Genomic DNA, 27848 nt, shown 5'->3' on the forward strand with positions numbered 1-27848 from the left:
TGGCTGTGGGGTGGGAGGGGAGGGGTCTAGTGGGAGCCAGGACTCCTGGGTTCTATTCCCAGCTCTGGGAGGGGAGTGGGGCAAGGGGGATAGGAGCCAGGACTCCTGGGTTCTAGCCCCAGCTTTTCTACTGATTCCTCCCGGTCCTGTGACAAGACACCTCAGTGTCTCCCTTTCTCCGTCTGCAAGACAGGAGAGGGTCCCCCCACAACCCACTGAGATGCCTGGACCTCAAGCCCCTGCACAGAGGCTCTGGTGAAGTTCACCCCCTGGTGGCCTGACTGTTACCACACAGGAATCCTACACCGCCTGAATGCAGGGCTCCAGGCCAAACGTGGGACAACCGAGAAAGTTGCGGGGGGAAGGAAGCACCCCCCGGCCTGACTGTCCCCACCTGATGGCCAACTCCACGCCCCATCCCCCACCGAGAGACAAGATGGCTTGCAAGTAAATTCAGTGCAGGGAGCTAGGCAGCTGCTGGGAAAGTTCTGCCCAACCTGTCGGTGCCCCTCAATCGCGATCCGCAGCCCTGGGCTCCCCTCAATCCCCACCCTCAGGGACCCTTTGTAAGGACTAGGGGACGTGCTTCAGATCAGCATCAGAGAGGGGCGAGCTCTCAGCCTCAGGTGCTGCATCTATCTAACCACCTGGCAGGAAATTCCCTCCTCCTCCCCCCAAGGGGGAAGGGAGATTCACAAGATCCCACTTCAATCCCCCTCAAAGCCCGGCCACCACCTCAGCTGACACCCCAGGGCATTGAGCTGGAGCCCCCCCAAGAGCTGCCGCAGCCCCCAGCGTGGCCACTACCAGACTCCATGCTCTAAAGACATCCACAGCGGTGACACACATCTGCCCTAGACCCCCTGGGCAACCCACACCCTCTGGTAGAGGAGAGAGACTGGGCAGCTATAGGGGAAGTCAGCTATTTCCCATCACCTGCAGCCTGCTCCCTGCTGGACAAAGACTGTCAAACAACATAGGCCAAGCTAAAAAGGTTTTGGAGTTTTTTTTAAAAAGTGTCATTCTCACACTTGTAGAGGGTTTTGTTACCCCAGCTCTAGGCTCTGTGTTTTCTAGACTATTTTAATCACTCTGGGAAACAGGATTTTTGCAGGTCTGGTTTCAATATTTGAATCTCGTCACCTCCCTCCCCTGCGTGGAGGGGAACTCAAAGTGAAACTAAAAGTGACCACGAAGCGAATGAACCAGCACGACTCTCCTGAGAATGGGCAGGCTGGGGTTAACGTGGGCAGCGTAGGAAGATCTGAGTTCTGAGCCTTAGGGACAAGAAGCAACGGACTTAAATTGCAGCCAGGGCTATAGAGGTTGAACGTTAGGAAAAACTTCCTGACTGTCAGGGTGGTTAAGCACAGGAATAAATTATCAAGGGAGGTTGTGGAATCTCCATCATGGGAGATTTTTAAGAGCAGGTTGAACAAACACCAGTCGGGGTTGGTCGAGATAATTAGTCCTGCCACGAGTGCAGGGCACAGGACTAGATGACCTCTCAAGGTCCCTTCCAGTCCTATGATTCTATGGATGGGACATTGTAAAATCTCAGAATCTACAGTGGTTACAAGTAAAACAGCTGAAGACTTAGTAAAAATACGTCGTAACAAATCTATCCCCACTCCAGATTTAACTATCACGTGCAATTTCACAGCGGGATTAGAACTCAGATCCTCCTGCTCTGCACAGGAGAACCCCCCAGCCCTCTGTGCTACAAAAGAACCAGGCTCATACTAAGCAGTGTTGGTCTCTTGTCCCACAGGTGAGCAGTTCAAATTTCAGCCAGCAGAGCGGCACGGGGGTCCCAGCCACGAGCATGTTACAATTGGAGGCTGCCGCTTCCTGGCAAGCCTCACAGAATGTGCCTCTCTTTAACTACAGGCGTAATCCCACTGGATTCAGTGCCCAGAGCGGAGCGTACAGGCCCGGGGCCCTAACAATGCTTTGACAGTGTCCTTTCTGAAAGTGAAATAAAGTCGTCACAGTGTCATTGGAAAGCCAGTTATTCCACCTCCCGTCATAATTATTATTTTTAACTCGGGGGGGAGGAAGATAGTGAAATTAGTAAAATATGCACCCCAAAAAATGTTTCATATATCACCACATTTAAAACACACACGTTAAAACAAAGGAGAAATTAAAAAAAAGGTTATTTCAAATAACTAACAAACACCACACGCTCGTCTTTGATTTCTAGTAAGTTACCACGATCCCAAAGTCTTCGCTTTTAATTTCTTCAAGAGCCAGCCTGACTGATGCTGCTGATCTAGAGACAAGGTTAACCACGCAAGCCACCAGTAGCCAGACCAACGGGCCCCTGATCGAGAAATATTTCCAAACAAATTGTGATAAAATAGGGCTGGGAGGAAAACGAGGGGAGGGGACAGACGAGTGACATTTGGTCCAAATTTGGAGCTGCGTCCAAGTTTCAAATTTTGTCCCAATGTGAGGCACTTAGCTGGGCTCTTTACAGCTGATCAAAATCCCAGAAAGAAACAGAGAGAGAAAGAGAGAAAAAAAAAATCAAAACCTTTTCCTCCAACATTTGGAATTTTGCCGGTGAGCTGGTGAAGTTTCTGAAGTGTAGACAAATCTTAACCAAGCTCTGGGCTCAATCCCACGCCCTGAGGCCCGATCCAGCAAAGCACTTAAGCACACCCTTAACTTTAAGCATGTGAGTCGTCCCACTGACTTCAACAGAACTTCTGGCATGCTTAAAGTTAAGCAGGCTCCATGGGGCTTCCCTGGCTCAGGTCCCAGCGCTCAGCGTCTCACAGGAGCAGGCCTCGAGTTATCCTAGGATAATACACGAAGGGGCGGAGTCTGCTTTTCCACTGACAAGTTGGCACACCCAGCAGAAGGCTGTTCTTAACAGCACAACGGCCTGGTCCTCGGCTCGTGTGACCTGGCAGACGCCAACGGAGCTGCAGCCAATTCATACCAGCTAAGGATCTGGCCCCACTGACTTTAGTGGAACCATGCAGATTTACATCCATTGGGGATCTACCCCACTAGGAAGAATTCACACCAGCACGTGTCTTTTTTGTCACGTTAAATTCTAGTTCAAGGGTGTAAGTGACGCATAGATCTGGAGTCGACCTGCTGAACGGGGGTGAATTTTACATATTCTGATTGATTGGAAGATTTTTTTTTAAAGGCTTATACTTGGATATTACGTTCTCAAAGCGTTAAAAATACACACACTAGAAACATTTCTGTGGGAGGGCGTCTCAAACCCACCACAGCTGGTGGCTTAAAAATTGTTAATTAAGAGGATTTATGCTCTTACAACTTTTGGAAGCACAATTTTTGCAGGCAGCCATTGTCCAGACACACAAGACTGGTTCATTTCTCCCCCCCCCCCCACTTCTCTTTTCACTAAAAAGAAGGTCAAATAGTCAGACATTCCAGGTGAGAAGGAAAAGTTTTTACTAAAAAAAATCTAAACAAAAACCCCCCACTCACCCTTTCTTTCTGCTGCAGCTGTGTGCGTGAGAGAGAGGGGAATGTATTTGCAGTTAAAAGAAACCATGACTAATAAAGATTGGAAGCAGATTTGAGATCTACTGATGAAAACCACTATATTAATAATATCACCTCGCAGAAGATCTGGGCAATTACAAGTCTGACACAAAACGCAGCTGTAACAGCGTGTGATCATCACACCATCGTGGAGTTGGCAGAAGGGTTTTACAGCCACTCACACTTCGCATGGGGATATTCGGCAAAGCAGTTGCCCTCCGCCGAGACAGGGCCAAGTAAACTCGGACCATCCCTGACAGCTAATCATCCAGCCTGTCTTTAAAACCCTGCTATGATGGAGATTCCACCACCTCCCTTCCACACCTGCTCCAGAGCTTAACTCCCCCTCTAGTTGCAAAGCTTTTCCTAACATTTGACCTAAATCTCCCTTGCTGCAGATTAAGCCCGTTACTTCTTGTCCTATCTCCGGTGGACAGGGAGATCCCTGCCCCCTTTATAACAGCCCTGAAGACTGGTCAGATCCCCCTTCCGTCTCCTTTTCTCAAGGCTCACCAGGGTCAGGTTTTTTAACCTCTCCCCATCGGCCAAGTGTTCGAAACCTTCTATCCTTTTCAGCGCTCTCCTCTGGCCTCTCTCCAGTTTATCCAGCTAAACTGCAGCACCCAGAACTGCACACAGGACTCCAGCTGAGACCTTGCCAGTGCCGAGGAGCGACAGTGACCTCCCACACCTGACCCGCCACCCTCCTGTTCATACACCCCAGAACAAGACGGGTCTATTTAGCAACTGCCTCGCTTTGGTGGCTCACATTCATCTATAACCCCCCAGATCCTTCTCAGCCGTCTGACCTCCTGCCCAGCTAGTCCCCACCGTGGAGCTGCACAGTGGATTTTTCCTTCTCCAGTGAAATACTTCGCCCTTGTCTTTACTGAATTTCATCTCGCTGGTTTCAGATGAGGTCTCCAATTTGCCCAAGTCGTTTTGAATTCGAGCTCTGTCCTCCAAAGTGCCCACAAGCACACACACCCCCAGCTTGGACATCTGCACATGCCAGAATCCCGGGCCGCACTCCATTATCCAGGTTATTAATGAAAATATTGACAAGAATCAGACCCAGGTCTGACCCCTGCGGGACGCCGCAAGAGACGTCCTCCCAGTTCTACAGTATAACTCCTCTTCGAGTTTTCCCGCCATTCATCTTCTACTGATTTCACCTAGATCACACTTCCCTCGTCTGCTGATGAGAAGGTCACGTGTCAAAAACCCACCTAAAATCAAGATCTATCATGTCTACTGCTTCCCCCCACTCGCGAGGCCAGTAACCCCATCAAAGAAGGAAATTAGCTTGGTTTGGCATGATTTGTTGGTGACCAATCCAAGCCGGCTCTTCCTTGCCACCCCATTGTCCTCCAGGGGCTTATAAACTGATCGTATGTCGGGAGGAGGTTGTGATTATGTCACACACTCAGACAACACAGCTATGCTGGCAAAACTCTTGTAGCTAGATGAAGCCCTGCACACAGAAGTTGCACCGGTTTAAGGTCAATCGGTTTAGTTGTGTGTGGACACTCTTATATGGGTTTCAAACGGGTTTAGCTTGCGCCTGTAACTTTAGAGGCAGGAGCCAGGTTTAAAGTCATATAGGAATGTCCACACACACAAACGTTGCATCTAGTTTAACTACATCGGTGTGAAAAATCACATCCAGTAATATACGCGTGGTGTAGGGTAGGTTGGAGAGAAGGGGAGCGCTTTGCTCGTCTTCATGGCAGATTTAACCTGGGTTCAGGAGCTGGTTTCACCCATCACATGCTTCGCATTCAGATGCTGCCACTGTGCTCCGAGCCACATGGGGCAGACGCTGAGTTAGCAATCTGAGGGATACGCTAACTGCAGTCACAACAATCAATAGATGATGGTCCTCCAATCCCTTCCCACAAGCCCCCTCGGTGGCCTATGCTGTGTACTCTCTAGTCATCTGACCCAGGGCCAGAAGTGACCTGCCTTCACATGCCTCTGCTTAGCGTCTTCAGGTTCACACCACTGCAGCATCACCCTTGCTCCCCTCTTGCACCACAGAATGGCCAGGGTTTGAACCCTCCAATTGGGGGGAGCATGGTGCCTGCGAACGCCCCCAGGGACAAGCCAACAACGGTTTTGATTTTCTACCTTTCTACTAATCCCCTCTCCCCATCCGCAGTCACACACACAAAGTGATCCGACTTGCTACAGCAACTAGAGAGACCGTGTGCATGGTGTTATGCCTCCATCCTTAACCTCCAGCAGCTGATCACCTCAGTCTGATCCCGCTGGGGTACAGGGCTACACAAGAGGGGTGGGAGAGGGGGTCGGACCCCAACAAAGTTACTATTCACAGCCCCTCAACCCCGGAAATGTAGATTTTTTTACATTACATTAAAAAAAATTTTTTTTAACTTTCCCTGTCCCCATAACATACTTATGGGGAAAGTTTTATCTGTTGCAAGGGGCACCGACTTAAAAAGAAAACAGAAGGTTGAAAAAAAAAAAATTCTAAGAGGGATAACGATGTTTTCATGTTGGCATTTTAATTTCCAATTTGGGGGTGTGGTTGTTTTTTTTTTTATTTAAAAATGTTCACAGATGAAACAACCACAACAAGAGTAATAATACTTAGCAGCTTTTCCAAGGTAAGACTCATTATTCCCATTTTGCAGATGGGGAACCTGAGGCACAGAGAGGGGTAAATCGGTAGCAGAGCGGGGAACAGAACCCAGGAATCCTGACTCCCAGCCCCCTGTGATAACTCTCAGTCTATGCGCCATTCCCAGAGCTGGGAACAGAACCCAGGAGTCCCTGACTGCAAAGCAGCAGAGAAGTGAAACTGACTAGAAAGGGAATGTGAAATTAACCAGTGTCATTTCAAGAAAACATACAGCATCAATTCCAGGAATGGAAACAGGGCCCAGTGCTTAAGAAGCAGCATGTGAATAGGTCAGTGAATACACACACGCGCGCTTACAGATGAAGCCTGTCTGTGTTTGCAGGATCAGAGTCTACATTTTTAAAATCACAACTTAGGATCCTGCCATTAACTGGAAAGGATTCAAATAGATCACTCTTAATTTTGCCTCAACAATGCCCCTTGCTATTTAAAAACCAAACACAGCATTGCATATGGCATTCAGGGTCTCATTTGTGCTGGACTTTGGTTTTATATCAGCGTAGCTATAATGACATCAGCATCAAACTCCCCCCCAGAAAAAAAAGATGCATTAGGTTGAACAAAACCTGTTCGCTCTGAAGCAGAACGTTTTGTTTTGGAGCATTTTTTAATCATATTTCTAAAATAAAATTGCAGGTCACACGTTATGTTGAAACACTGAAATAATTTGAAAATGTCAAAACAAAACGTTTCAGGGGAGGGATTGGGCCAAAACAATTTGGTGAAACTGCCCCATTTCGGCGGCGAATCTGCCTTTTTCAGCCAAAAGAAATCTCAGCCAACACTTTCCACCCAGCTCTGCCGCTGATCTCGAATTTCAAGTTAGTGTAACATGACACCCCTTGGCTGGGGACTGAATCTCAGACTTGTAGCAAAAAAAAGGCAAAACTGTGACCGAGTGAGCTAAAAGATGTGGCCCATTAGAGGATTCAAATCTTTACATGCAGCCTGGCCACTCGAGGGAGACAAAGCAACACGGAATTAGGTTGGCTCTGCCCAGAGTTCAAATCCCCAAAGTGCAGCGACTCCTCGGATTTTACACTATGTGGTTGGAAGGGGAAAGAAGAAAAAAAAATCCAGTGTAGACGCAATGTGAAAAGACATCATAGCCAGGAGCGTTGCTCTGTCACTTGCTTAAAAAAAAATAATAATAATAATAAAAAAAAAAGCCCCCATCCAGAGACGCACACGTTAAGACCCATCTTTTATCTCCACTCTCATCACTGCAACACGCGGATGGATGAAAGAAAGCAGTGGGACTTTGGCACTTAAGATGAATAAGGTCAAAGTCCCATTTTGACTGAATTCACGAGGAACTAAAAGACGTGCTTAAAGTTAAGCGCATGCTTATATGCTGTCTTGAACAGATGCTTTTTAGAAATCAGGGTCTTAATTGGGATTTTTATTTTCCTGTAAAATCACACGGTCCCACTTTGTACGAAGGCTCCATTCGCAAGCGGTTTGCACAGGGTTAATGAGGACTCGAACGCATGGTTAATCAGATCTCAGGGATGGTTATCGAATCCAATGGGAAGCTTAGACCCAGCTGCAACACATCCGCCGCTCCTGTCTTTGATATGCTTGAGACATGAGCCATCATTTATTACCCCTTTGCAAACCACCTATAAACAGAACCTGTGTATAAAGCGTAATCAATTATTTACAGATTTATTTAAAGAGAGCTCATTAAAAGCACAGATCCTGCACAACCCGAAAGGAGGGGGGGATTTCCCCGATTTGACTCACAAAGCCACCCACAAAAACATCCGCCCGCCCGGGAAGAACAGCGTGAGATCGAAACTGCCCACGCCACTGACCCCTCTCTCATTACCCACACTGCATTAGGAACCGAGGATGATTTTGTTTTTTTAAAGAGACGGTGCAACTTTTTTTTCCCCCTGGCAAACCGGAAAAAAAAAAAAAAAACAAACATTAAAATCAAATCAACGTGGGACGCTAAAAATCATCAACTTAAGAAATTAAAATAAAATAAATCAGTGAATGGAAAAGGCTAAAGGGAGGAAGCGGTTTTTTACTGGAGGCTCTCGGCCGAGGTCCCTGCATCCCCGTCGTGACTGCCGGTCTCAAAGTTGTGCTCCACCCCCATGATGTCCGGCTCCATCTTCCCAGTGTCGTTGATGAACGTGGTGTAGGTGTCCCCTTCTGCCATCAGCAGCTTGAGCTTGGGGATCCAGCTCTTACGGACCACGCGCCGGGCGTTCGTGCACATGTCGGCAGCGATGGCGTTCATCTCGCTCTCCTTGAAGTTGGGGGCGAAGTTCTGGCAGTAGACTGGGGAGCAGGGCGGAAAAAAAGATGCTTATTTGTCAGGCAACCATGCTAGCAACCCCCTCCCCCCCAGCAAGTGTGTTGTGAGACCCCCTCCCAATGCCAGATCCACAGAGGACAGGAGCCTGTTGGAGGATGGGGGAAGTCAGGGGGTGTTAAGTAGAACAGGGCAAAACATTTCCCCACAGCCCAACGAAAAATGCAGCTTCAGCAACACCGAAGTTGTTGTGCAAATTCATGTCAGTTTCGCCTAATTGTTCATTTAGGGCAAAAAGCCTAAAAAAAAATTATACAAAAAAATTACTGATTTTTCGGTTTGAAGTGACTTTTCGTTTCAATGCATCTGAAAAAGTGGTTTTTCACCCATGAAAGCTTATGCCCAAATAAATCTGTTAGTCTTTAAGGGGCCACCGGCCTCCTTGTTGTTTTTGTGGATACAGACTAACACAGCTACACCCCCTTGATACTTTTCGTTTCAATGTTTCCTTCCGAGTTCAAAGAGTGTCTTGAAATGGTCAAACCAATACACACAGGTTTCAGCTTAACAAAATGTTTTGTTCCACCCAAAACTCTTTTTTTCCAATCTTTTCATTCGCCAACAATTTCAGACGTTTTCGTTTTCACTCCCACCAGAAACTAAAATGTTTGTTCCACCCAAACTATCCCTGGTTTATTTTTACTTTTTGATTCACCAAAATGTTCAAACCCCTCCCCTCCCCCTGCACATCCCAACTTTTCTAAATTGTCAACAAACGAAAAAAATCTGTTCTTTGCCCTGCTGTAGTGTTAGGAACCAACTATCGGAAACCAACCACCAATAAAACAAAAATCCTGTTTTCCAGAGTAATTAAAATAGTATAAAGACTGCCGAGATTCGATCTGGGTAAAAACAGTGGGCCTTCATTTATTGACGGTCCCACCGCAGCCTCTGGCCAGCAGTTGGCGTGATCTCAGTGATGGGAAATTCCCGTCTCTGCCTTTAGAGCCCCATTCTCCCCCCCAGGACATAGAACTAGTGTAATTCTCCCTCTGTGCATCTGGGGTCCTCCTCTGCGCTGCTCTGCAAATAGAGTCTGGCTCTTTAACAGCGGGCAGGGCCAGGATTAGACCACCCCTTCCCCAGATGGAGAGTACAAGGGTCATGTGACAGGGAGCATGTGACTCAGACCTAGGGTGACCAGACAGCAAGTGTGAAAAATGGGGGGGGGGGGGGGGAAGGAAATAGATGCCTGTATAAAAAGGAGCCCTGAATATCGGGACAGTCCCTAGAAAATCGGGACATGTGGTTACCCTGCTCAGAGCAGAGACATCCCTGCAATGTTCAGAACCAGAAGCAGAGCTCCTGGAGGAATTCAGACAGGTCTTGGCATCACAGCCGCCTTCTGTGCCACCTGGGACTCTGGACCTGCCCCTCACTGGCCTCTGGATGCTCAGGCCAGGATCTCAATAGCCTGGTGCAAAAGGCATGAAGCTCCACGGGGAAGATGCAACGGGCTTCGGGTCAGGCCCCATAGCGGCACGAGCAGCCCACCTGGACAGGAAGCAGTACCATCTGCAGGGAGACAGGCTTTTGGAGCCCTGCTCATCCCCCACGGGGCCTGAAGGATGCTGCCTTGTGGAGCCCCGGGGCCCAGCAGAATCACCCACTGCCCCCATATACTCACACTTCACGGCATGCAGGACCCTGCTGTCCAGCGGCTTCCGGCTGGGGTCGTTGGTGGACGAGCGGATGCCGGTGCCGCAGCTGTTTGCCAGAGTGTTCCTAGCAAGGGGAAAGCATTGAGAATGAGAACTACAGACCCTCTCACCGCTGCTCTGCTCTGACCCCTAGACCCCCATCCCCTGCTCAAATGTGGGCAAAGAACCTGGGAGTCTTTAGTCCCAGTGCCCTCTGCTCAACCCCCATCAGTCCCTTACCATAGGACGGGGGGACACAGTTCTGACTCCTGCCCACTTGTGCTCTAACTACTAGACCCCACTCCCTTCCCAGAGCTGGAGCCAGAACCCTGGAGTCCGACCTCCCAGGGAAGCGGACAGGAAGAGAGAGCGGCAGCCCCACCCTCACAATACAGAAAGCCAAAATTCACCGATCGAAAAAGGACGCCAGAAGCCGCCTCAGAAGCACTTTGTGCCGCGTCCCCGCGCTGACATGGCAGTTCATCAGCTGTGCCCGGGTGATGTACACGTTCGTGCCTAGGCGGGGTGGGAAAAAAAACCCATTATGACCCAGACACGTCCCTCTGACCCCCCACAAGGGGGCGCTACTAGGGAACAGCCTCCATTCCTGCCTCGCTGCCGAGTCCGTCCTTGACCCCACAGAACGGAGCCGGAGCCGAACTCGCCCCGGGATGGGAGCCTCAATCCCTGACCTGGCGGCGACAACCAGGGGCTTCTGCGTGGTGATGGGAGGTCCTGGCTTTGAGGCAACACGGGATGGGGGAGGGGCTGTAATGCTGCATGCGCTAGGGTATGAGAGGTTAACGACGGACGACTGTGCCCGCTGCTGTGCTCAGCACCCCATGGACCTCCCCACCATGACCAAATTCGGGGTCCCCTGCTGTATCGCATGCCTCATGGACCCCCCTCCTCCAACCAAGATCAGGGTCCCCTGCTGTGTTGTTCACTCCACAGACCCCACCCCCATCCGAGATCAGGGTCACCTATTGTGCCACACACCACACAAGCACCCCCAGCCAAGATCGGGGTCCCTCCATCATTAGGGCCCTACCAAATTCACCGTCGATTTTGGTCAATTTCACGGCCATAGGATTTTCAAAACTGTAAATTTCATGGTTTCAGAAGCTTAAATCTGAAATGTCCCGGGGTTGTAACCCTGGGGGTCCCAACTCAAAAGGAGGTCATGGGCTGGGGGAGGGGAGGTTGTAGTATTGCCACCCTCACTTCTGGCGCTCAGAGCTGGGTGGCCAAAGAGCAGCAGCTGCTGGCCAGGTGCCCAGCTCTGAAAGCAGCACGGCCGCCAGGAACAGCACAGAAGTGAGGGTGGCATGGGGGGGGGGTCCTGCCCCTGACCAAGTCCCCAGCAGTCCAGATCCTGCACAGACCCAGGGTGGGATGGGACACTGAAGTACAGGGTGGGGGGAACTTGACCGAGGTCACCCAGTAAGGCAGTGAGAGAGCTGGGAACAGAACCCAGGTCTCGCAAGTGCCAGCCCATTGGGCCTCACTGCCTCTCCTGTCACTGGCTCCCATTCGCCAATGCCCAGGAACACATGCTCAGCTCCCAGGAAGGGAAGAACCCACTGAGTTTGGATCAAGCACATTCACCTGCTGCAACTCAATTAGCCGCCCCCCCGCCATCCCCCAAACCCAGACTGGTCTCTGCCTCCTTCCCGCAGTTCTGCCCCCACCCACACCTGTCACAAGCTCCAGCTTCTCAGCAGGGTCGCCCTCGTCGTACAGCTTGGGGTGACACCGGTTCCCGATCTGGTTGATGAGCTCGGCCGGCAGCGACGCCAGGTCCTGCCGCACTCTGATCCGGTTGCGAGACTCAGAGGCCACCTGGTCGGGGAGGGCTTCCACCTTCTCTGCGGCGGCGGCTGCTGCGGGCCGGGGAGTAGAGGGTGAACACACAGAACACAGCTCTTGGGCCTAAACATTCAGGCTGGTGGGGTGGGTGCAGCCCGGGAGCCAGGACTCCTGGGTTCTTTAGCTGGCTCTGGGAGGGCAGTAGAGTCTGGTGGTTAGAGCGGGGGGGACTATGAGTCCGGTCTCCTGGGTTCTACTCCCAGATTTGTCATCGACTCACTATAGCAACTAGGACCCGAGATTCTTCGTGTCGGTTTCCCTTTCTGGGGGACGATGGTCATTTTTAACCCCCGCACAGACGGGATCTGGAGCATGAGGGGATTGTCTCTCCAGCTGTTACAAGGGGGACCACCGGCCCAGCCCCCCTCCCCCGCCATGGGTCCGCGTGAATTTATCTCCTGGGTAAACGCCCCCTGGCAGACAGGCTTCTCTAGCCGCCGAGTGGGGAGAGCCCCGAGAAAGACCCTCAGCCCCACCACTGAGCCCTGCTTTGATAGCAACTGGGCTGAGACCCAGTGAAACTCAGGCTGAGCCTTTATCCAAGGAGAAACCCCGGAAAAACCAGCACCTCCAGGCCTCGCCCAGGTCGTTGATTTAAGGTTTCTATGCCCAGATGTTGCCCCTCACATCCCTGTCTTACCCCCACCGCTGGGGTATCTGGGCGCCTCACAATCTTTAATGCATTTCTCCTCACTGCACTCCTGGGAGGCAGGGCAGAGATCCCCAGTGTACAGATGGCAAACTGAGGCACAGAGAGACCAAGCAACATGCCCACAATCACACTGGAACTTGTGGCAGAGCTGGGAATTGAACCTGGGTCTTCAGGGCACGGGGTAGTGCCCTCACCACGGGGCCACCCTTCCTCTCGAGTTCTCTAAGCTCTTCCAAGCCAGACTCTCCTGCTAGCGTAGCTGGATTCACCTCGCAGTGCAAACAGGTCGTTATCCTCGCCCGACAGCAAACGTATTGCACCCAGCGGCAGAGCAGAAGCCCCGCCCCCTCCCTCAGCCACTCCCCAAAGGGGTGGAGCAAGAAAAGTCCCTCCCCTTCCCCCAGCCACTGCTCTAGGGAGAGAGAAGCAGTATAAGCTCCACCCCTTCCCATCTCCCTGTGCCATGCCCCCAAGGGGGCAGAGCATTAGCACTCCCCCCCTTCCCAAGCCCCTCCCCTAAGGGGCGGGGCATTAAAGGGCCCCGCCCCACTCTGCCATTCTCACCTGTCTGCCCTACATTCATCATGCTGTACATCGTGTACATGTTGCAGATCTGCCGGTACTGCTCATCGGAGCCTTCCTCGGCCGCGTCCTCCTCTTCGTCCTCCTCATTGTGATAGGAGCTTGGGCTGTCGCTCGTGTAGGCGCTGGACGTGCCGGGGCTGGTCTGGTCGGACGTGCTGGGCCCGCTAACCACGCCGGACCCGCCGCTGCCTCCTGCTTGCACCCCCTGCTGCTGCTGCTGCTGCCGGTTGCCTCCTAGGTCCTGCGTGGAGAACTTGGCCATTTTGCGGCTCCCGTTGTTGCCTCCTCCCCCACCTCCGCCGCCTCCTCCCTCCTTCTGGCCGTTGTCCCAGAGCCGCTTGACCACGAACGTGCACTGGACTGAGTCCGACTCCTGCTGCTCTGTCTTGACGCGGGACACCAGAGGCAAGGGGGTGTTACAGGAGGGCCACGTGGAGGTCTGGGCCACGGGGCTCTGGGGCTCGGAGGAAGGGGTCTCCTCGGCGTGCAGGCCCTGGGAGTCGCAGCTGGGGGAGCTGACCTTCAGGAAGAACTCAGTCCCTTTCTCCATGATCTCCTGGATCTGGAGGAAGCCAGCCGTGTACATCAGCAGGAACTGGTCTCCCACATTCATGCTCAGCCGGCCCGTGTAGCAGAAGCTGAGGATCTGCTGGAAGGACTGGGGCTGCACAGCTGCTGGCAGCTCCACCACCGCGCTCTTGCTGTTGTTGAAAAGGTCCCGGAAGTAGGAGCTGCTGGCCGCCAGGACGGCCCGGTGAGCCTTGAAGGCGTGGCCTTTCACCACCACCGAGACGTCGCAGTACAGCCCCTGCAGGCGCTGCTCGTTCAGGCACTCCAGGATGCTGTTCCCGAAGTTGGGGATCTCCATCTGCAGCGTCTGCGCCATAGTTGCCTCCTCCTGGCTTGGGGTGGGGGTGGGGAGGTGGCGGGGGGTCTGCTGGAGACAAGGAGGAGGAGAAAGCCGCGGGGAGGGGCGGGGAGGAGACGGACGGATGGATACACGTGACCACGGGTGGGCATGGCCCCATGATGGACAGAGGGGTGGGTATGGATGCACATGGACCACAATCAGATACACCAGCGGAGATGCAGGGTGATGGACAGACAGGTATGGATGATGGCAGACGGAGACAGGTGAGGTAGGTGGACGCAGACGTGGAGAGAGAGGTAGAAAAGGAGAGGGGAGACGAGAAGAAAAGGGGAAGGCAAAGAGGGAGAGCGAGAGGCGAGGATGGGGGAAGAGAACCAGAGGTGGGGAGACACAGGCGAGACACGGAAGCAGGGTTGGGGGACACGATAAAAGGGAGCGGGGGCGGGGGCAGAATAAAAAGGAAAGTGCGTTAGCCATTTGCCTGGCTGTGGCGCAGCAGCCCCGTCCTGTCAGGGGCCCGTGTTGTATTTAAACCCTGGGGAACGAACCCGCAGTGGGGTCCAGCGGAAGGAGTTGAACCTGATGCCTCTGGATCCCACAGTCAGAGTTCCTCCGGAGCTAAAAAAGAAGCCCACTCGCTCAGCAGCAACAGCAGGCTAATAAAACCCGACCCGCGTCTGTAGGATACTGTCACAGACCCCACAGTCAGAAGGGCCCATTGTGATCTGTAGAACCCAGGCCAGAGAACGGCCCCAAAAGAATTCCTAGAGCAGAGCTGTGAGAAACACACCCAGTCCCAACCGAAAACTGATCAGTGACAGAGAAGCTGTCGGGAAGTTGTTCCAACGGTTACTCTCAGTCTGAGTTTGTCTAGCTTCAACTTCCAGCCAAAGGATCGGGTTAGAACCTTCCTTGGCTACAAAGAAGAGCCCGTTACTCCCCAGGGAGATACTCAGACTGTGATCAAGTCACCCCTTAACCTTCTCTCTAGTAAGCGAAATGGATTGAGCTCCTGGAGCCTACCATTATGGGGCAGGTTTTCTCTCCTTTAGATCATTCTCGTTGCTCTTCTCTGACCCCTCTTCAATTTATCAACATCCTTCTTGAATCATGGGCACTGGATTCCAGCCGTGGTCACCCCAGTGCCGAATGCAGAGGGAAAATCACGTCTCTGCTCCTACTCCACATTCCCGTCTATACATCCCCAGATCCCACTAGCTGTTTTGGCCTCAGCGTCGCACTGGAAGCTCCTGCTCAGCTGATTATCCACCACAACCAAATCTTTTTCAGAGTCCCTGCCTCCCAGGAGAGAGCCCCCCAGCCTGGAGGCAAGGCCAATGCTCTTCGTTCCGAGCCGGATACATCTACAGTTAGCTGTAACAAAACCCAGCGTTTGCTTGCGCCCAGCTTACCAAAGGATCCAGATTGCTCTGCGTCAGTGACCCGTCAGCTTCACTGTTTGCCCCAGTGGGGGATGACAACTGCAAAACCTCACCCCTCCCAAACCGTAACGGGAGGTAGGGCGGTGCCATTCACCCCATTGTACAGATGGGAAAACTGAGCCACAAAGAAGCCCAAGGTCACACGGGGAGTCTGTGGCACAACAGGGAACTAAACCTGGTCTCCCAAGTCCCAAGCTGGTGTCCTACCCACTGGAAAACCTGAGACATCCAGGGGACCAAACCTGGGACCCCTGGATCTTAAAGCATGAGCCTCAGCTATCTCTGGTAGAAGACTCGGCTCTGTCCACCGAGGCTAGTCCAATCTTTATGTAGCCCAGTCACCATTCCAAGGGGACAGGGCACCACACCTCGTGGGTGTGGTGTGCACGTCCAAGCCCTCTTGGACACTTGCCAAGTTTTTGGCCTCCAAGCTGTCCCGCAGCAGTGAGTTCCACAGGTTAATGATACGTTGTCAGGACAAGTATTTCTTTTGATCCATTTCATAATGGTTACAAAGACACAGCGCACCTCTGAGCGCGCACAAGCTCTTAGCCATGCGGCCATCTTTTCTCCAAACACTTGCTAACCAGGCAGGAAATCGGAGCCACTTTCATGCTCTCAGCCCATCACTGAGACCTACCAAGCCTATCAAATCGCTACGGAATGAAGCTGGGAGGAGGGTTAATTTATTCGTGATTAGCTGAACAATTTGCTAGACTTTTTTTTTTTAAGCTAATTGATTTTTTAAAAAATCCCAAGAGAACAGGAGAGACTCCACCTCCCTCTGACTCACAGGGGCCCCCAGCCTGGGGCTGGATCGGAGCCAGCGCCCCCCAGAGAGGAAAGAGGCCGTGTCCCAGTTCCTGGTCCCCTGAACCAACCGCTCCCCTAACCTGGGGCTGGATGAAAGCTGGTGCCCCATAAAGGGGAAAGGTGCTTAATCCCATTCCCTCCTGCCCCCGAGCCAGCCAGTCCCCTAACTGGGGCTGGATCAGAGTTGACCCTCCCAGAAGGGAAAGGCCCCACACTCCTTTCCCTAACAGGCTCCCGTGCGTTGTACGTCTTTCATGGGCGTGGGGGAGGCGAGATGCAGTGAGCAGCACAGGCAAATCCTGCACCATTTCAAGCTGTGGCAGACACTGAAACCAGGATAAAAAACCATCGAGTGAGCGGGAGTGAACACTGGCTGAACCAACTAGCCACGCAGGGATGCAAAGCAGGAGCGGAGAAAGGTAACCAAGTGAACGGAGTATTGACTTATCCACCACGTGGTGCGCTCGTCTCCACAGACACTACCTCTGGGAGCTGGGGACGGGCATGTGCTGATCCGAGTACCCCACTGGCATCTCCCCAACCCCGGAGCGGGGAGAAAATCAAGGCCCCCAGTGGCTTGGTCGTTTCATCAACCCAAGCCCCGATGAGCCGCCTTCTCTCCAGCCCTAGATTTAGCCATTTCAAGAAAGCCCAGCCACTGTGGGTATTCCTAGTGGGTGTGGGACATCCCACTCCCCATTCTACACTGCGGGGGGAGGTGGAACGCCAAGGTACAGGCAGAAGGGATTTACCTAAAGCTGCAGAGGGAATCAGTGGTGGCGCTGTAGAGAGAACCCAGGAGTCCTGGCTTCCAGCCCCCACTGCTCCAACCACTAGGCACTACTCCCCTCTTAGAGCCAGGCACAGAACCCAGGAGTCCTGGCTTCCCGCCCCTCCTCCCCCATTCTAACAGAACAGAATCCTCCACCCCCTGCCGTCCCAGCCTTATTCCTTAGCCTCCTAGTCACCTTTTTTCAAGCTCATTCTCCCTCTGATTTTTCTCTGATTTTGAAATATTAGGATGCTCAAGTCTCTTCTTTCTAACGGGGCAGACCAGGAGTGGGCGCTCGCTGAGCTGCCTCAGTGCCAGGGACAAGCCAGGGGCTGAACCTTTGAACAGAGAGCCTTTTCCTCACAGCCGTCCGGTCAGGGTGAGCGCCCGTAAATAGCTGCCATGGATGGAATTCCACCGCGGCAGCACTTTGTAATAAAGGCAAAAGCCCAATCTCAAGCTCTCCTCCAGCACGCCTCACGAACAGATCTCAGAGGAGGTCATCATCACCCTTATTTTACTGATGGAGAAACCGAGGCACGAGCGGGGTAAGCGACTCGCCCAAGGGCCCCCAGCAGGCCAGCGGCAGAACTAGGAATAGAACCCGGGTGTCTCGAGACCACTAGGCCGCACTGTGCAAGGCTCTGTACAAACGCAAAACAAGAAGACAGTCCCACTCTCAAGCAGCTTGTGCCTCGGCATAAACTGATTCGTTCTCCGTGTCTCCCAGGGCCAGAATTCCTAATGCAAACCTTTCCGGGCAGAGGCACCATCCTAACAAAAACAAGGGCACATTTTTCCTCCGGTTTATTCTGCAGGCTACTTCTAAGATTCCTTCTAAAAAAAGAGAAGCAAGAGGAAGGTCTTGTGGTGAAGATAACGGACCGGGACTCGGAGGCCTGGGCTCCGCTCCTGGCATCGCTCAGCCTTGCTACTTAGAAAAGTCAAACTAGTTTAACTCACGTTTGGTTTTTTTTAAAGACCCGGGTAACCCCTGTATTGGATGATCTGATTTCGGCCGAGTTTAAATCCGTCTCTAGTCGACTTGAACCAACTCCAGAGAAGCTGCTTTTACACCGAAACCGGAGTCCCCTTCACTCTGCTTTCACCCCAATTGCTTCACGGTCACACCTTCACTTCAAAACCGGCGCAACTTTTTCATGCAGACGAGTCACTTCATGTTTCTGAGCCTCCGTCGCTGCAGCGATAAACCAGGGGGACGGACCCTGCCTTTGTCGTCTCATTTATAGGGCAGCAAGTTTAAGACCAGGAGGGACCATTAGATCCTCTAGCCTGAACTACTGTACACCCAAGTCCTTCAGTTTCACTCAATTACCCGTGTGCTGAGCCCAGCAGCTTGTCTTTGGCTATAGCCAAGAGGCACCAGGATGCAGATTCCACCTCCTGGAGGTTTGTTCCAATGGTGAATCACCCTGAGTGGTAAAATCTGCCACCTTATTTCCAATCTGAATCTGTCTGGCCAGACGGAAAGCTCACTGGGGCAAGGCCAGTCCCTCACCCTGTGCATGTGATGCTCCTGGCATGATGGGGCCCCCCAATCTCTGCTGCGGGTCTATGCAAGACCCGGCATGATAGGGCCCCCCAATCTCTGCTTGGGGGTCTATGCAAGACCCGGCATGAAGGGACCCCCAATCTCAGCTGGAGGAGGGTCTGCGCAGGTCCCAGATCACTGCAGTGGGTGGGTGTTTGTGCAAGCCCCAGCATGAGAAGGCCCCCAATCTCGGTTGGGGGTGGGGGGATCTGTGCTGGATCAGAGACTCTCTGTAGCCCCAGAGCAGGACTAGCAATCCTAATTCGCCCCGTCTCAGGGACCTGCCTCTGGGGGGAAGGGAATTCACTTGCCATTCCTTCAATCCTGCCAACTGCAGCAGCCAAGGAAGGAACAAGGCTGAGACCCGACAACTCGCTCCACCTAAGGGGCCACCTGCCTGATCGGGGTGGCTTTCAGCCTCCCCCAGTACAGGGAAGAGTAATACCTCCAGCCCAACTAGTCCCCCACGGCCCCAACCTCTCTCGCCACCCACTCCTGCTTACTCACCACCTGGTTCAGATACCTGACACCCGCAGCTGTTCCCAAATCGCAGGAGGAAGGGGTAGGGTAACCTTCAGCTCAGAGGAAGCCTTTCACATCAAACTCAGGGACACTGACAGACAGGCTGGGGGAGTGGAGACAGTGGCTCCCTTGAGAAAACTCCCCTGTACTGGCTATTGATTTGCACTGGAGGCCCTGACCCACGTCCCTGACCCACAGATCTTTTAGTCTCAATATGCTAAGCACAGAGCACTAAGCATGCTACCATCTCTGCCTCTCCTGGGAGGGAGAGGGATGCCACAGCCTCTTTAGTGGGGGTTCTTCTCTGCCAACCCCACTCCAAGCGAGGGGAACCCTCTGATGGGCAGAGCCCCAGATTCCTGGGGAAACTGAGGCATGGGGCGATGCGGGAACAGACCCATGTCTTGCCCCAGGGCAGTGGGCTCCCCCACAAGGCTGCCTCTGTGCCTTTGGGTGACGTTGCATTTTTTAAGTCACGGCAGCCCAGAAGGGTCACTCTTTTTGCCCACGATCCACTAGAGAAACCGACTGCCTTGACCTATTTGCAAGTGAGATAGAGGAGGGCTGCAAATGAGCCGGCTTTCCCAGCAGCTGGCACATATCAGAACGAGACACTGTCAGGTTAGAGCATGTAACAGAACCTCAGATCCTGCAGAAAAGGAAATCAGTTTAAAGGCACGTGCAGCAGGGTCCAGCCGGGTCTCAGGACATCTGGGTTCTGTTCACCACCACAGACCTGGAGTAAGACACCCTCTGGCCTCAGTTCCCCCATCTACCACTTGTTCACTTAGACTGTAAGTTTGTTGGGACAGAGATGTTCTCTTCTAATGTATCTGTGCAGTGCCTGGTACATCGGGCGCCTGATCTCACCTGCGACCTCTAGGTGCTACCCTCGTAAGGGTCGAATCCTGCATTAGCAGAGTCAATGGTGCAGGATCAAGGGATAAGTAGGGCAGTCCCTGCCCCAAAGAGCCTCCATGCTCTCCTGTACTTTTGACATTTATCTCAGCAGGGCAGGGAGAAAGTTCTTTGTCAGTTTCATTTTCCCTGGTCTCCTGAAATCAACGAGTTTTGTGATTCCCATTTTTTTTAAGGTTAATTTTTAAAACCCATTTAAATCGAAAGCTTTTCTGCCCACAGTAAGTTCTGTAAAACCGTTACAAAGCCTGAATTCTGGGCCTGTTTACCGTAAAGAGCGACAGACTCCAGACGCTCTCCCTCTGTAATTTAACAGAGCGATGGTTACGGGGTGACTCGATCACTGTCTTTAAGTACCTACCTGGGGAACAAACCATTGATCATAGAAGGCTCTTCAGTCTAGCAGACAAAGGTCTAACAAGAGCTAGTGGCTGGAACTTGAAGCTAGACAAATAAGACACAACATTTTTAGAGGCACAACTTACTAAGGGCTACTGTGGATTCTCCATCGCGGGCCATTTTAAAATCGAATTTGGATGTTTTCCCAAGAAATCTGCTCTACTTCAAACCGGAATTAATTCACGGAAATCCCAGAGCCTGTGGTATTATACAGGAGACCACACTAGCTGATCACAGTGGTCCCTCCTGGTTTTATAATCTATGAAGACAATTTAATGATTTGACTCTCAATAATAAAACCACTTGATGCTTATTTCTTCCAAGGGTTTGACAGGACTCTGCACATGATCATTAACCAGCCTCCACGTGCACCCCATGCTCCTTCACCCAAGGCTGAGTCAGTATCATTATCCCCATTTTATTGATGGGGAAATTGAGGCACAGAAAGGTGAGGCAACTTGCCAGAGGTCACCCAGGCAATCAGTGGCAGAGCTTGGAATCTAGAAGCGCTGGTTTCCAGTGTCTCCAGCTCTCACTTCCAGAGCATAATCTGTGCCAGAGACAGGAATAAGAACCCAGGAAGTCCTGGCTTCTACCTTCCTATCCTAACCTCCAGAGACTGGACCCCACCCTCCACTCATCTGGGAAGAGAACTCAAGAGTCCTGATTCTCAGTCCTCCATCCTGACACAGATTTATAGGTACCCTCATACTACGGCGTACAACATGAGGGTATCGCCAACCTCACCCCTGGCTAATGAGAACAGTTGCCCCCGGCTTGAGATTCAGGAATTTTGGTGGGAGTCAGGACTCCTGAGTTCTATTCCCAACTCTGTCACTGACCTGCTGGGTGACCTCAGGCAAATCCTTCCCACTTTCTGTGATCCCATTTCCCCTCCCACTGTGCCTGTGCAGTGCTCCGGCTAGGAGGACCAGACAGCAAGTGTGAAAAATCGGAACGGGGTGGGGGGGTAGTAGGCGCCTATATAAGACAAAGCCCCCAAATATCGAGACCGTCCCTGTAGAATGGGGACATCTGGTCCCCCTATCTCCGGCGCAGTGTGGGCCCAATGATCTCGGCTGGGGCCTTTAGCTGCTTCTGCAAACAAGTTACCATCATCCAATGGGAGAAAAAAGGGCTTTGCCTGATCTGCACCCCATAATAGCCCTCGAGGCTTTTCTGGGGTCCCCAAGATACCAGACTGGGGCACATTGTGAAGCATGTTTTACACAGGCCACAAGAATGAGGCCCTGCCTCTCGCTTCCCTAGGCTGTTTTCAGACCTACCCACGCAGCCACCCACTCCTGCATATTTAATATCTAGTATTCAACTCTGGCTCTGCCAGAATCATCAGAGGAATACGTTGCCCATCAGCTGGAACCCTCCCCACTCGATCCAGCACCTACTCCTGCCCCTCTCACAGATCAGCGTCCTTCGCTGCCCGGGGCCCCAGAAAGCCGCATGCTCGGCTCCCGTGGGGATCACAACCCCTACAGTTCTGTTCAGGCTTAAACTCAGCGCCCCCCAAGAAGGCACCGTAACGCATTGACCTCTGTCCTAGGATCTCAATCACCCTCCCATCCGAAGTCAGGGGCAGAACCCAGGAATCATGGCTCCCAGTCCCTTCCTATTGCTGTAGCCGCTACACCCCACTCCTGGAGCGGGGATTAAACCCACGTGTCCCGACTCCCACCCGCCCTGCTCTGGCCACTAGACTCCACCCCATCCCAGCACTGGGGAAGAGAACCCAAGAGTCCCAGTTCCCAGCAGTGTGCTCTAACTACTAGACCATACTGCCTCCCCAGTGCCGTGACAGAGTCCCGAGTTGCTCAGTTTTTGTGGAGTGTCCAATCTATGCCACAAAGACAGTCGCAGAGGCAGCCCTCAAATCCAACTACCATACTAGGTCTTGACAAGGAAGCAACACAGGGATCAGGAGACCGGAGTTCCATTCCCAGCTCTGCCACCCACTCTGGACAACCCACTTCCCTGCTCCGTGCCTCAGTTTCCCCTCCCATGCAATGTCTATTTAAATTGCAAGCTACTTGGGGCTGGGACTCTCTCACACCCTGTATCTGTGTAGCACCCAGTATTATCTATGTTAGATACTTCTATGGCCTCCCATTACCATAGTATCTGAACACCTCACAGCCCGCAGGGCAGGGCTATTGTTCCCATTTTACACATGGGGAAACTGAGGCACGGAGAGAGTATGGGATTTGGGGGTCTCTCAGGGAGTGTGCAGCAGATGAGGGAATTGAACCCGTCTCTCCCAAGTCCTAGGCAAGTGGCCTACTCTATAAGGGGCTGGGGTCTGCATACCTCAGGGGTAGCCCATATATATAATCCGGCTTGCTACCCCTCTGTTTTAACACAGTTGTAGCTAAGTGGAGGCTGATCCTGCTGGGACTGTGGACTGAGCTACTGTACACAGACGCCAGAAAAGGTCCAGGGATGAGGTTCGAGCTTAAAAACTAGGATTTATGCACAAGACCCACAACCCTTCCCCCCAAATCCATAAAGAACGGCAACCCCAAAATTGCAACTCAGTCAAACATATCTTGAAAAAAATATACAATCCCCAAACAGAACCAGCAACTCAAAGAAAACAAAACAAATACATACATAATCCCAACCTCAACATCGCAACCGAAACAAACGTGATAAAAGTGAAATACAACCCAGACAAAACAATGCACTTACTATCTACCTATCTATATATCCACACACACAACCTGAAACTTGCAACCCAAAGAAAATGCAACACAACGTGTGTGTTATCACACACACACTCTACAGAAACCTGCGACCCAAACACACAGCAAAATTAAATTAACTGCAACCCAAAGCAGACAGCAGAACCTGCACCCACCCCCCTCCAACACCGTAAATCAATTGAAATGTGAACAATCTGCAACACAAACGAATTGTAAAGCTTTCCTGGTGAAATGAAGAAATCCTCGCTACAACCTCAAGTCAACCCGCTCTGGGGTTGTTCCCGTTGCACAAGCCAGAGTTTTTCCAGGGAAACTTCCTGGTTTTTTTGGTTGGTTGGGTTTTTATTTATTTTTACGGGGGGGGGAGGCGGAATCACCCCTTTATCCCTCCCGCCCTTTGCCAAACACCAGTAGCTCCCAACACATGGTAAGGGAAGGGCCCTCTGGTTCCCCCCACCCCTCTCCTCCAACCTCCCGGCCTTGCTACCCCCAAATTCCCAAGTACCGCAGTGTACTTTAGGCTGGTGGTTTCAAGCAGCAAGATAGAACAAAAGCCCATCTAGGCCCAGGGGGCTGCCAGGGTGGGAAGACCCCAACTACAGCCAGGAGAGGGCCCCCATCCTGGGGGGCAGCCCCCCATAAGGGCTGCAATAGAAGAGTTTCTCCACCCAGGAGCCTGATCCATTGGAGGATTCACCCTCTCCCCGGAAGGGGGTGCGTAAGGAGAGACCTCACCAGGGTTTATTGTGGGGGATGGTGAATCTCCTCCCATGGGGGGGTGGGGAGATTTGGAGGGTCTAGGAGGAAAGTGTGGGGCAGCTAGAGAACTCCCCATGGGGCAGAAAGTTTCCTGAAGGTGCTGTGGGGTGGGCAGGGGCTGGGATGGCTCAGCTCAGGGAGGCCTCTTGAGGAGAGGCGGGACCTGGAGAAAGGCCAAGCTTGCCTCCCCCACCCCCCCAAACCAACCAGGGGAAGGGGTGCAGGCTGCTTTTACTGAGGAGGGGTCCACGATCCAGGGCAGGGCATATGGGGGGGAGGCCTAGAGGGGAAGAGAAGAAATTTCCTCCTTCTCCACCCATGGGGGCTGCAGTCAGGGTCAGATGGGAGGACTGCAGCAGAGGGAGGCGGCATCAGAAGGTGGGGGGCAGAGTAGGTCCCCCCAGGATCAGGGGGTTACAGTGAAAGAGTCAGATAGGGGGACTGCAGCAAAGGGGGGCAGAGCAGGTCCCCCTAGGATCAGGGGGTGCAGTGGGGGGTCAGGTTTGGGGGGAGAGCAGGTCCCCCAAGACCAGGGGGTGCAGTGGAGGGTCAGCCTTGGGGGGAAGAGCAGGTCCCCCCAGGATCAGGGGGCGCAGTGGCGGGTCAGGCTCGGAGGGCACAGCAGGTACCCCCTGGATCAGAGGGTGCAGTGGGGGGTCAGGCTGGGGGGACAGAGCAGGTCCCCCCAGGATCAGGGGGTGCAGTGGGGGTGCAGCAGAGGGGGGCAGAGCAGGTCCCCCAGGATCAGGAGGGGCAGTGGGGGTCTGGCTGAGGGGGCAGAGTAGGTCACTCCAGGATCAGGGGGTGCAGCAGAGGGGGCAGAGCTGGTCACCCCAGGATCAGGGGGTACAGTGGGGGTGCAGCAGAGCAGGTCACCCCAGGATCGGGGGTGCAGCAGAGGGGGGTAGAGCAGGTCCCCCCAGGATCAGGGGCTGCAGTGGGGGTGCAGCAGAGGGGGGAAGAGCAGGTCCCCCAGGACCAGGGAGTGCAGTGGGGGCCAGGCTGAGGGGGCGGAGCAGGTCCCCCCCGGATCATGCAGTGCAGTGGGGGTGCAGCAGAGGGAGGCAGAGCAGGTCCCCCCAGGACCAGGGAGTGCAGTGGGGGTGCAGCAGAGGGGCACAGAGCAGGTTCCCCCACGATCAGGGGGTGCAGCAGAGGGAGGCAGAGCAGGTCCCCCAGGATCAGAGGGTGCAGTGGGGGTGCAGCAGAGGAGCACAGAGCAGCTCCCCCCAGGATGAGGGGGTGCAGTGGGGGTGCAGCAGAGGGGGGCAGGCCAGGTCCCTCCAGGATCAAGGGGGTTCAGTAGGGGTGCTGCAGAAGGGGGCAGAGCAGGTCCCCCTAGGATTGGGGGTGCAGTGGGGATCAGGCTGGGGGGGAAGAGCAGGTCCCCTCAGGACCAGGGGGTGCAGTGGGGGGTCAGGTTGGGGGGGGCAGAGCAGGTCCCCCAGGACCAGGGGGTGCAGTGGGGGGTCAGGCTGGGGGGGCAGAGCAGGTCCCCCCAAGATCAAGGGATGCGGTGGGGGTGCAGCAGAGGGGGGCAGAGCAGGTCCACCCAGGATCAGGGGGTGCAGTGGGGGGTCAGGCTGGGGGGGCAGAGCAGGTCCCCCCAAGATCAAGGGGTGCGGTGGGGGTGCAGCAGAGGGGGGCAGAGCAGGTCCCCCAGGATCAGGGGGTGCAGTGGGGGTCAGGTTGGGGGGGCAGAGCAGGTCCCCCCAGGATCAGGGGGTGCAGTGGGGTGCAGCAGAGGAGAGCAGAGCAGGTCCCCCCACGATCAAGGGGTGCAGTGGGGTGCAGCAGACAGGGTCAGGGCAGGTCCCCCCAGGATCAGGGGGTGCAGTGGGGGTCAGGCTGGGGGAGCAGAGCAGGTCTCCCCACGATCAAGGGGTGCAGTGGGGTGCAGCAGAGAGGGTCAGGGCAGGTCCCCCCAGGATCAAGGGGTGCAGTGGGGTGCAGCAGAGGGGATCAGGGCAGGTCCCCCCAGGATCAGGGGGTGCAGTGGGGTGCAGCAGAGGGGGGCAGGGCAGGTCCCCCCAGGATCAGGGGGTGCAGCAGAGAGGGTCAGGGCAGGTCCCCCCAGGATCATGGGGTGCAGTGGGGTGCAGCAGCAGGGGGCAGAGCAGGTCCCCCAGGATCAGGGGGTGCAGTGGGGTGCAGCAGAGGGGGTCAGGGCAGGTCCCCCCAGGATCAGGGGGTGCAGCAGAGAGGGTCAGGGCAGGTCCCCCCAGGATCAGGGGGTGCAGTGGGGTGCAGCAGCGGGGGGCAGAGCAGGTACCCCCCAGGATCAGGGGGTGCAGTGGGGGTCAGGTTGGGGGGGCAGAGCAGGTCCCCCCAGGATCATGGGGTGCAGTGGGGTGCAGCAGCGGGGGGCAGAGCAGGTCCCTCCAGGATCAGGGGGTGCAGTGGGGTGCAGCAGAGAGGGTCAGGGCAGGTCCCCCCACGATCAAGGGGTGCAGTGGGGTGCAGCAGCGGGGGGCAGAGCAGGTCCCCCAGGATCAGGGGGTGCAGTGGGGTGCAGCAGAGGGGAGAAGAGCAGGTCCCCCCACGATCAAGAGGTGCAGTGGGGTGCAGCAGAGAGGGTCAGGGTAGGTCCCCCCAGGATCAGGGGGTGCAGCAGAGAGGGTCAGGGCAGGTCCCCCCAGGATCAAGGGGTGCAGTGGGGTGCAGCAGCGGGGGGCAGAGCAGGTCCCCCCCAGGATCAGGGGGTGCAGTGGGGTGCAGCAGAGGGGAGAAGAGCAGGTCCCCCCACGATCAAGGGGTGCAGTGGGGTGCAGCAGCGGGGGGCAGAGCAGGTCCCCCCAGGATCAGGGGGTGCAGTGGAGTGCAGCAGAGGGGGTCAGGGCAGGTCCCCCCAGGATCAGGGGGTGCAGTGGGGTGCAGCAGCGGGGGGCAGAGCAGGTCCCCCCAGGATCAGGGGGTGCAGTGGGGTGCAGCAGAGGGGGTCAGAGCAGGTCCCCCCAGGATCAGGGGGTGCAGTAGCGGGGGGCAGAGCAGGTCCCCCCCGGATCAGGGGGTGCAGTGGGGTGCAGCAGAGAGGGTCAGGGCAGGTCCCCCCGGGATCAGGGGGTGCAGTGGGGTGCAGCAGAGGGGGGCAGGGCAGGTCCCCCCAGGATCAGGGGGTGCAGTGGAGTGCAGCAGAGGGGGTCAGGGCAGGTCCCCCCAGGATCAGGGGGTGCAGTGGGGTGCAGCAGCGGGGGGCAGAGCAGGTCCCCCCCAGGATCAGGGGGTGCAGTGGGGTGCAGCAGAGAGGGTCAGGGCAGGTCCCCCCAGGATCAGGGGGTGCAGTGGGGTGCAGCAGAGGGGGTCAGGGCAGGTCCCCCCCAGGATCAGGGGGTGCAGTGGGGTGCAGCAGAGGGGGCAGGGCAGGTCCCCCCAGGATCAGGGGGTGCAGTGGGGTGCAGCAGCGGGGGGCAGAGCAGGTCCCCCCCAGGATCAGGGGGCCCCGCCCCGGGGCGCTGGCCGGCTCTCACCTGTGCACGGGGCGGTCTCCGCGCAGGGCTCAGCTCGCCCTCGCCTCGCAGCAGCAGCAGCCATTCATTGCCAGCCCAGGCCGGCTCAGCCGAGGGCCGAGCGCTGCGATGCGGCAGCGGCCGCCGCCAGCCGGGCCTCCCCTTGCATCAGGCGCACACACGGCCAGGCGCGGCTAGCTGAGCCCTGAGCTGGCTGCTCCCTGCTGGGCCCAGGGGCGGGCCCCCTCCCCCGTCTCCTGGGCTGGCAGGAAAATGCCTCTGGGTTAAGTTTGGGGCTGATCCCTGGGAAGGGGGTGGAGAGAGATGGGGGTGCATGGGGTCAGACAGATACATTAGATGTGGATCTAT

The 27848-nt window shown here is 54.6% G+C and overlaps 1 protein-coding gene across 2 annotated transcripts; it reads right to left on the reverse strand.

The window, feature by feature from the left end:
* Positions 1–6042: 6042 nt before the first annotated feature.
* NACC1 (nucleus accumbens associated 1) lies at positions 6043–27568 on the reverse strand. Of its 2 annotated transcripts, none has more exons than XM_050925144.1 (6): positions 27501–27568; positions 13248–14202; positions 11860–12045; positions 10573–10678; positions 10150–10247; positions 6043–8488 (listed from the first exon to the last, which is right to left on the reverse strand). In XM_050925144.1, the coding sequence occupies exons 2-6, from the start codon at positions 14152–14154 to the stop codon at positions 8229–8231; spliced, it is 1557 nt and encodes a 518-aa protein (XP_050781101.1). In that variant the 5' UTR covers positions 14155–14202; positions 27501–27568; the 3' UTR covers positions 6043–8228. The 2 variants fall into 2 exon arrangements, with proteins under 2 accessions (XP_050781101.1, XP_050781099.1); XM_050925142.1 differs by having other exon boundaries at positions 13248–14205; positions 27501–27563.
* Between the last annotated feature and the right edge of the window lie 280 nt (positions 27569–27848).

The sequence above is a fragment of the Gopherus flavomarginatus genome, chromosome 16 (assembly GCF_025201925.1).
Source record: "Gopherus flavomarginatus isolate rGopFla2 chromosome 16, rGopFla2.mat.asm, whole genome shotgun sequence".
In the NCBI taxonomy this organism is placed as follows: Eukaryota; Metazoa; Chordata; order Testudines; family Testudinidae; genus Gopherus; species Gopherus flavomarginatus.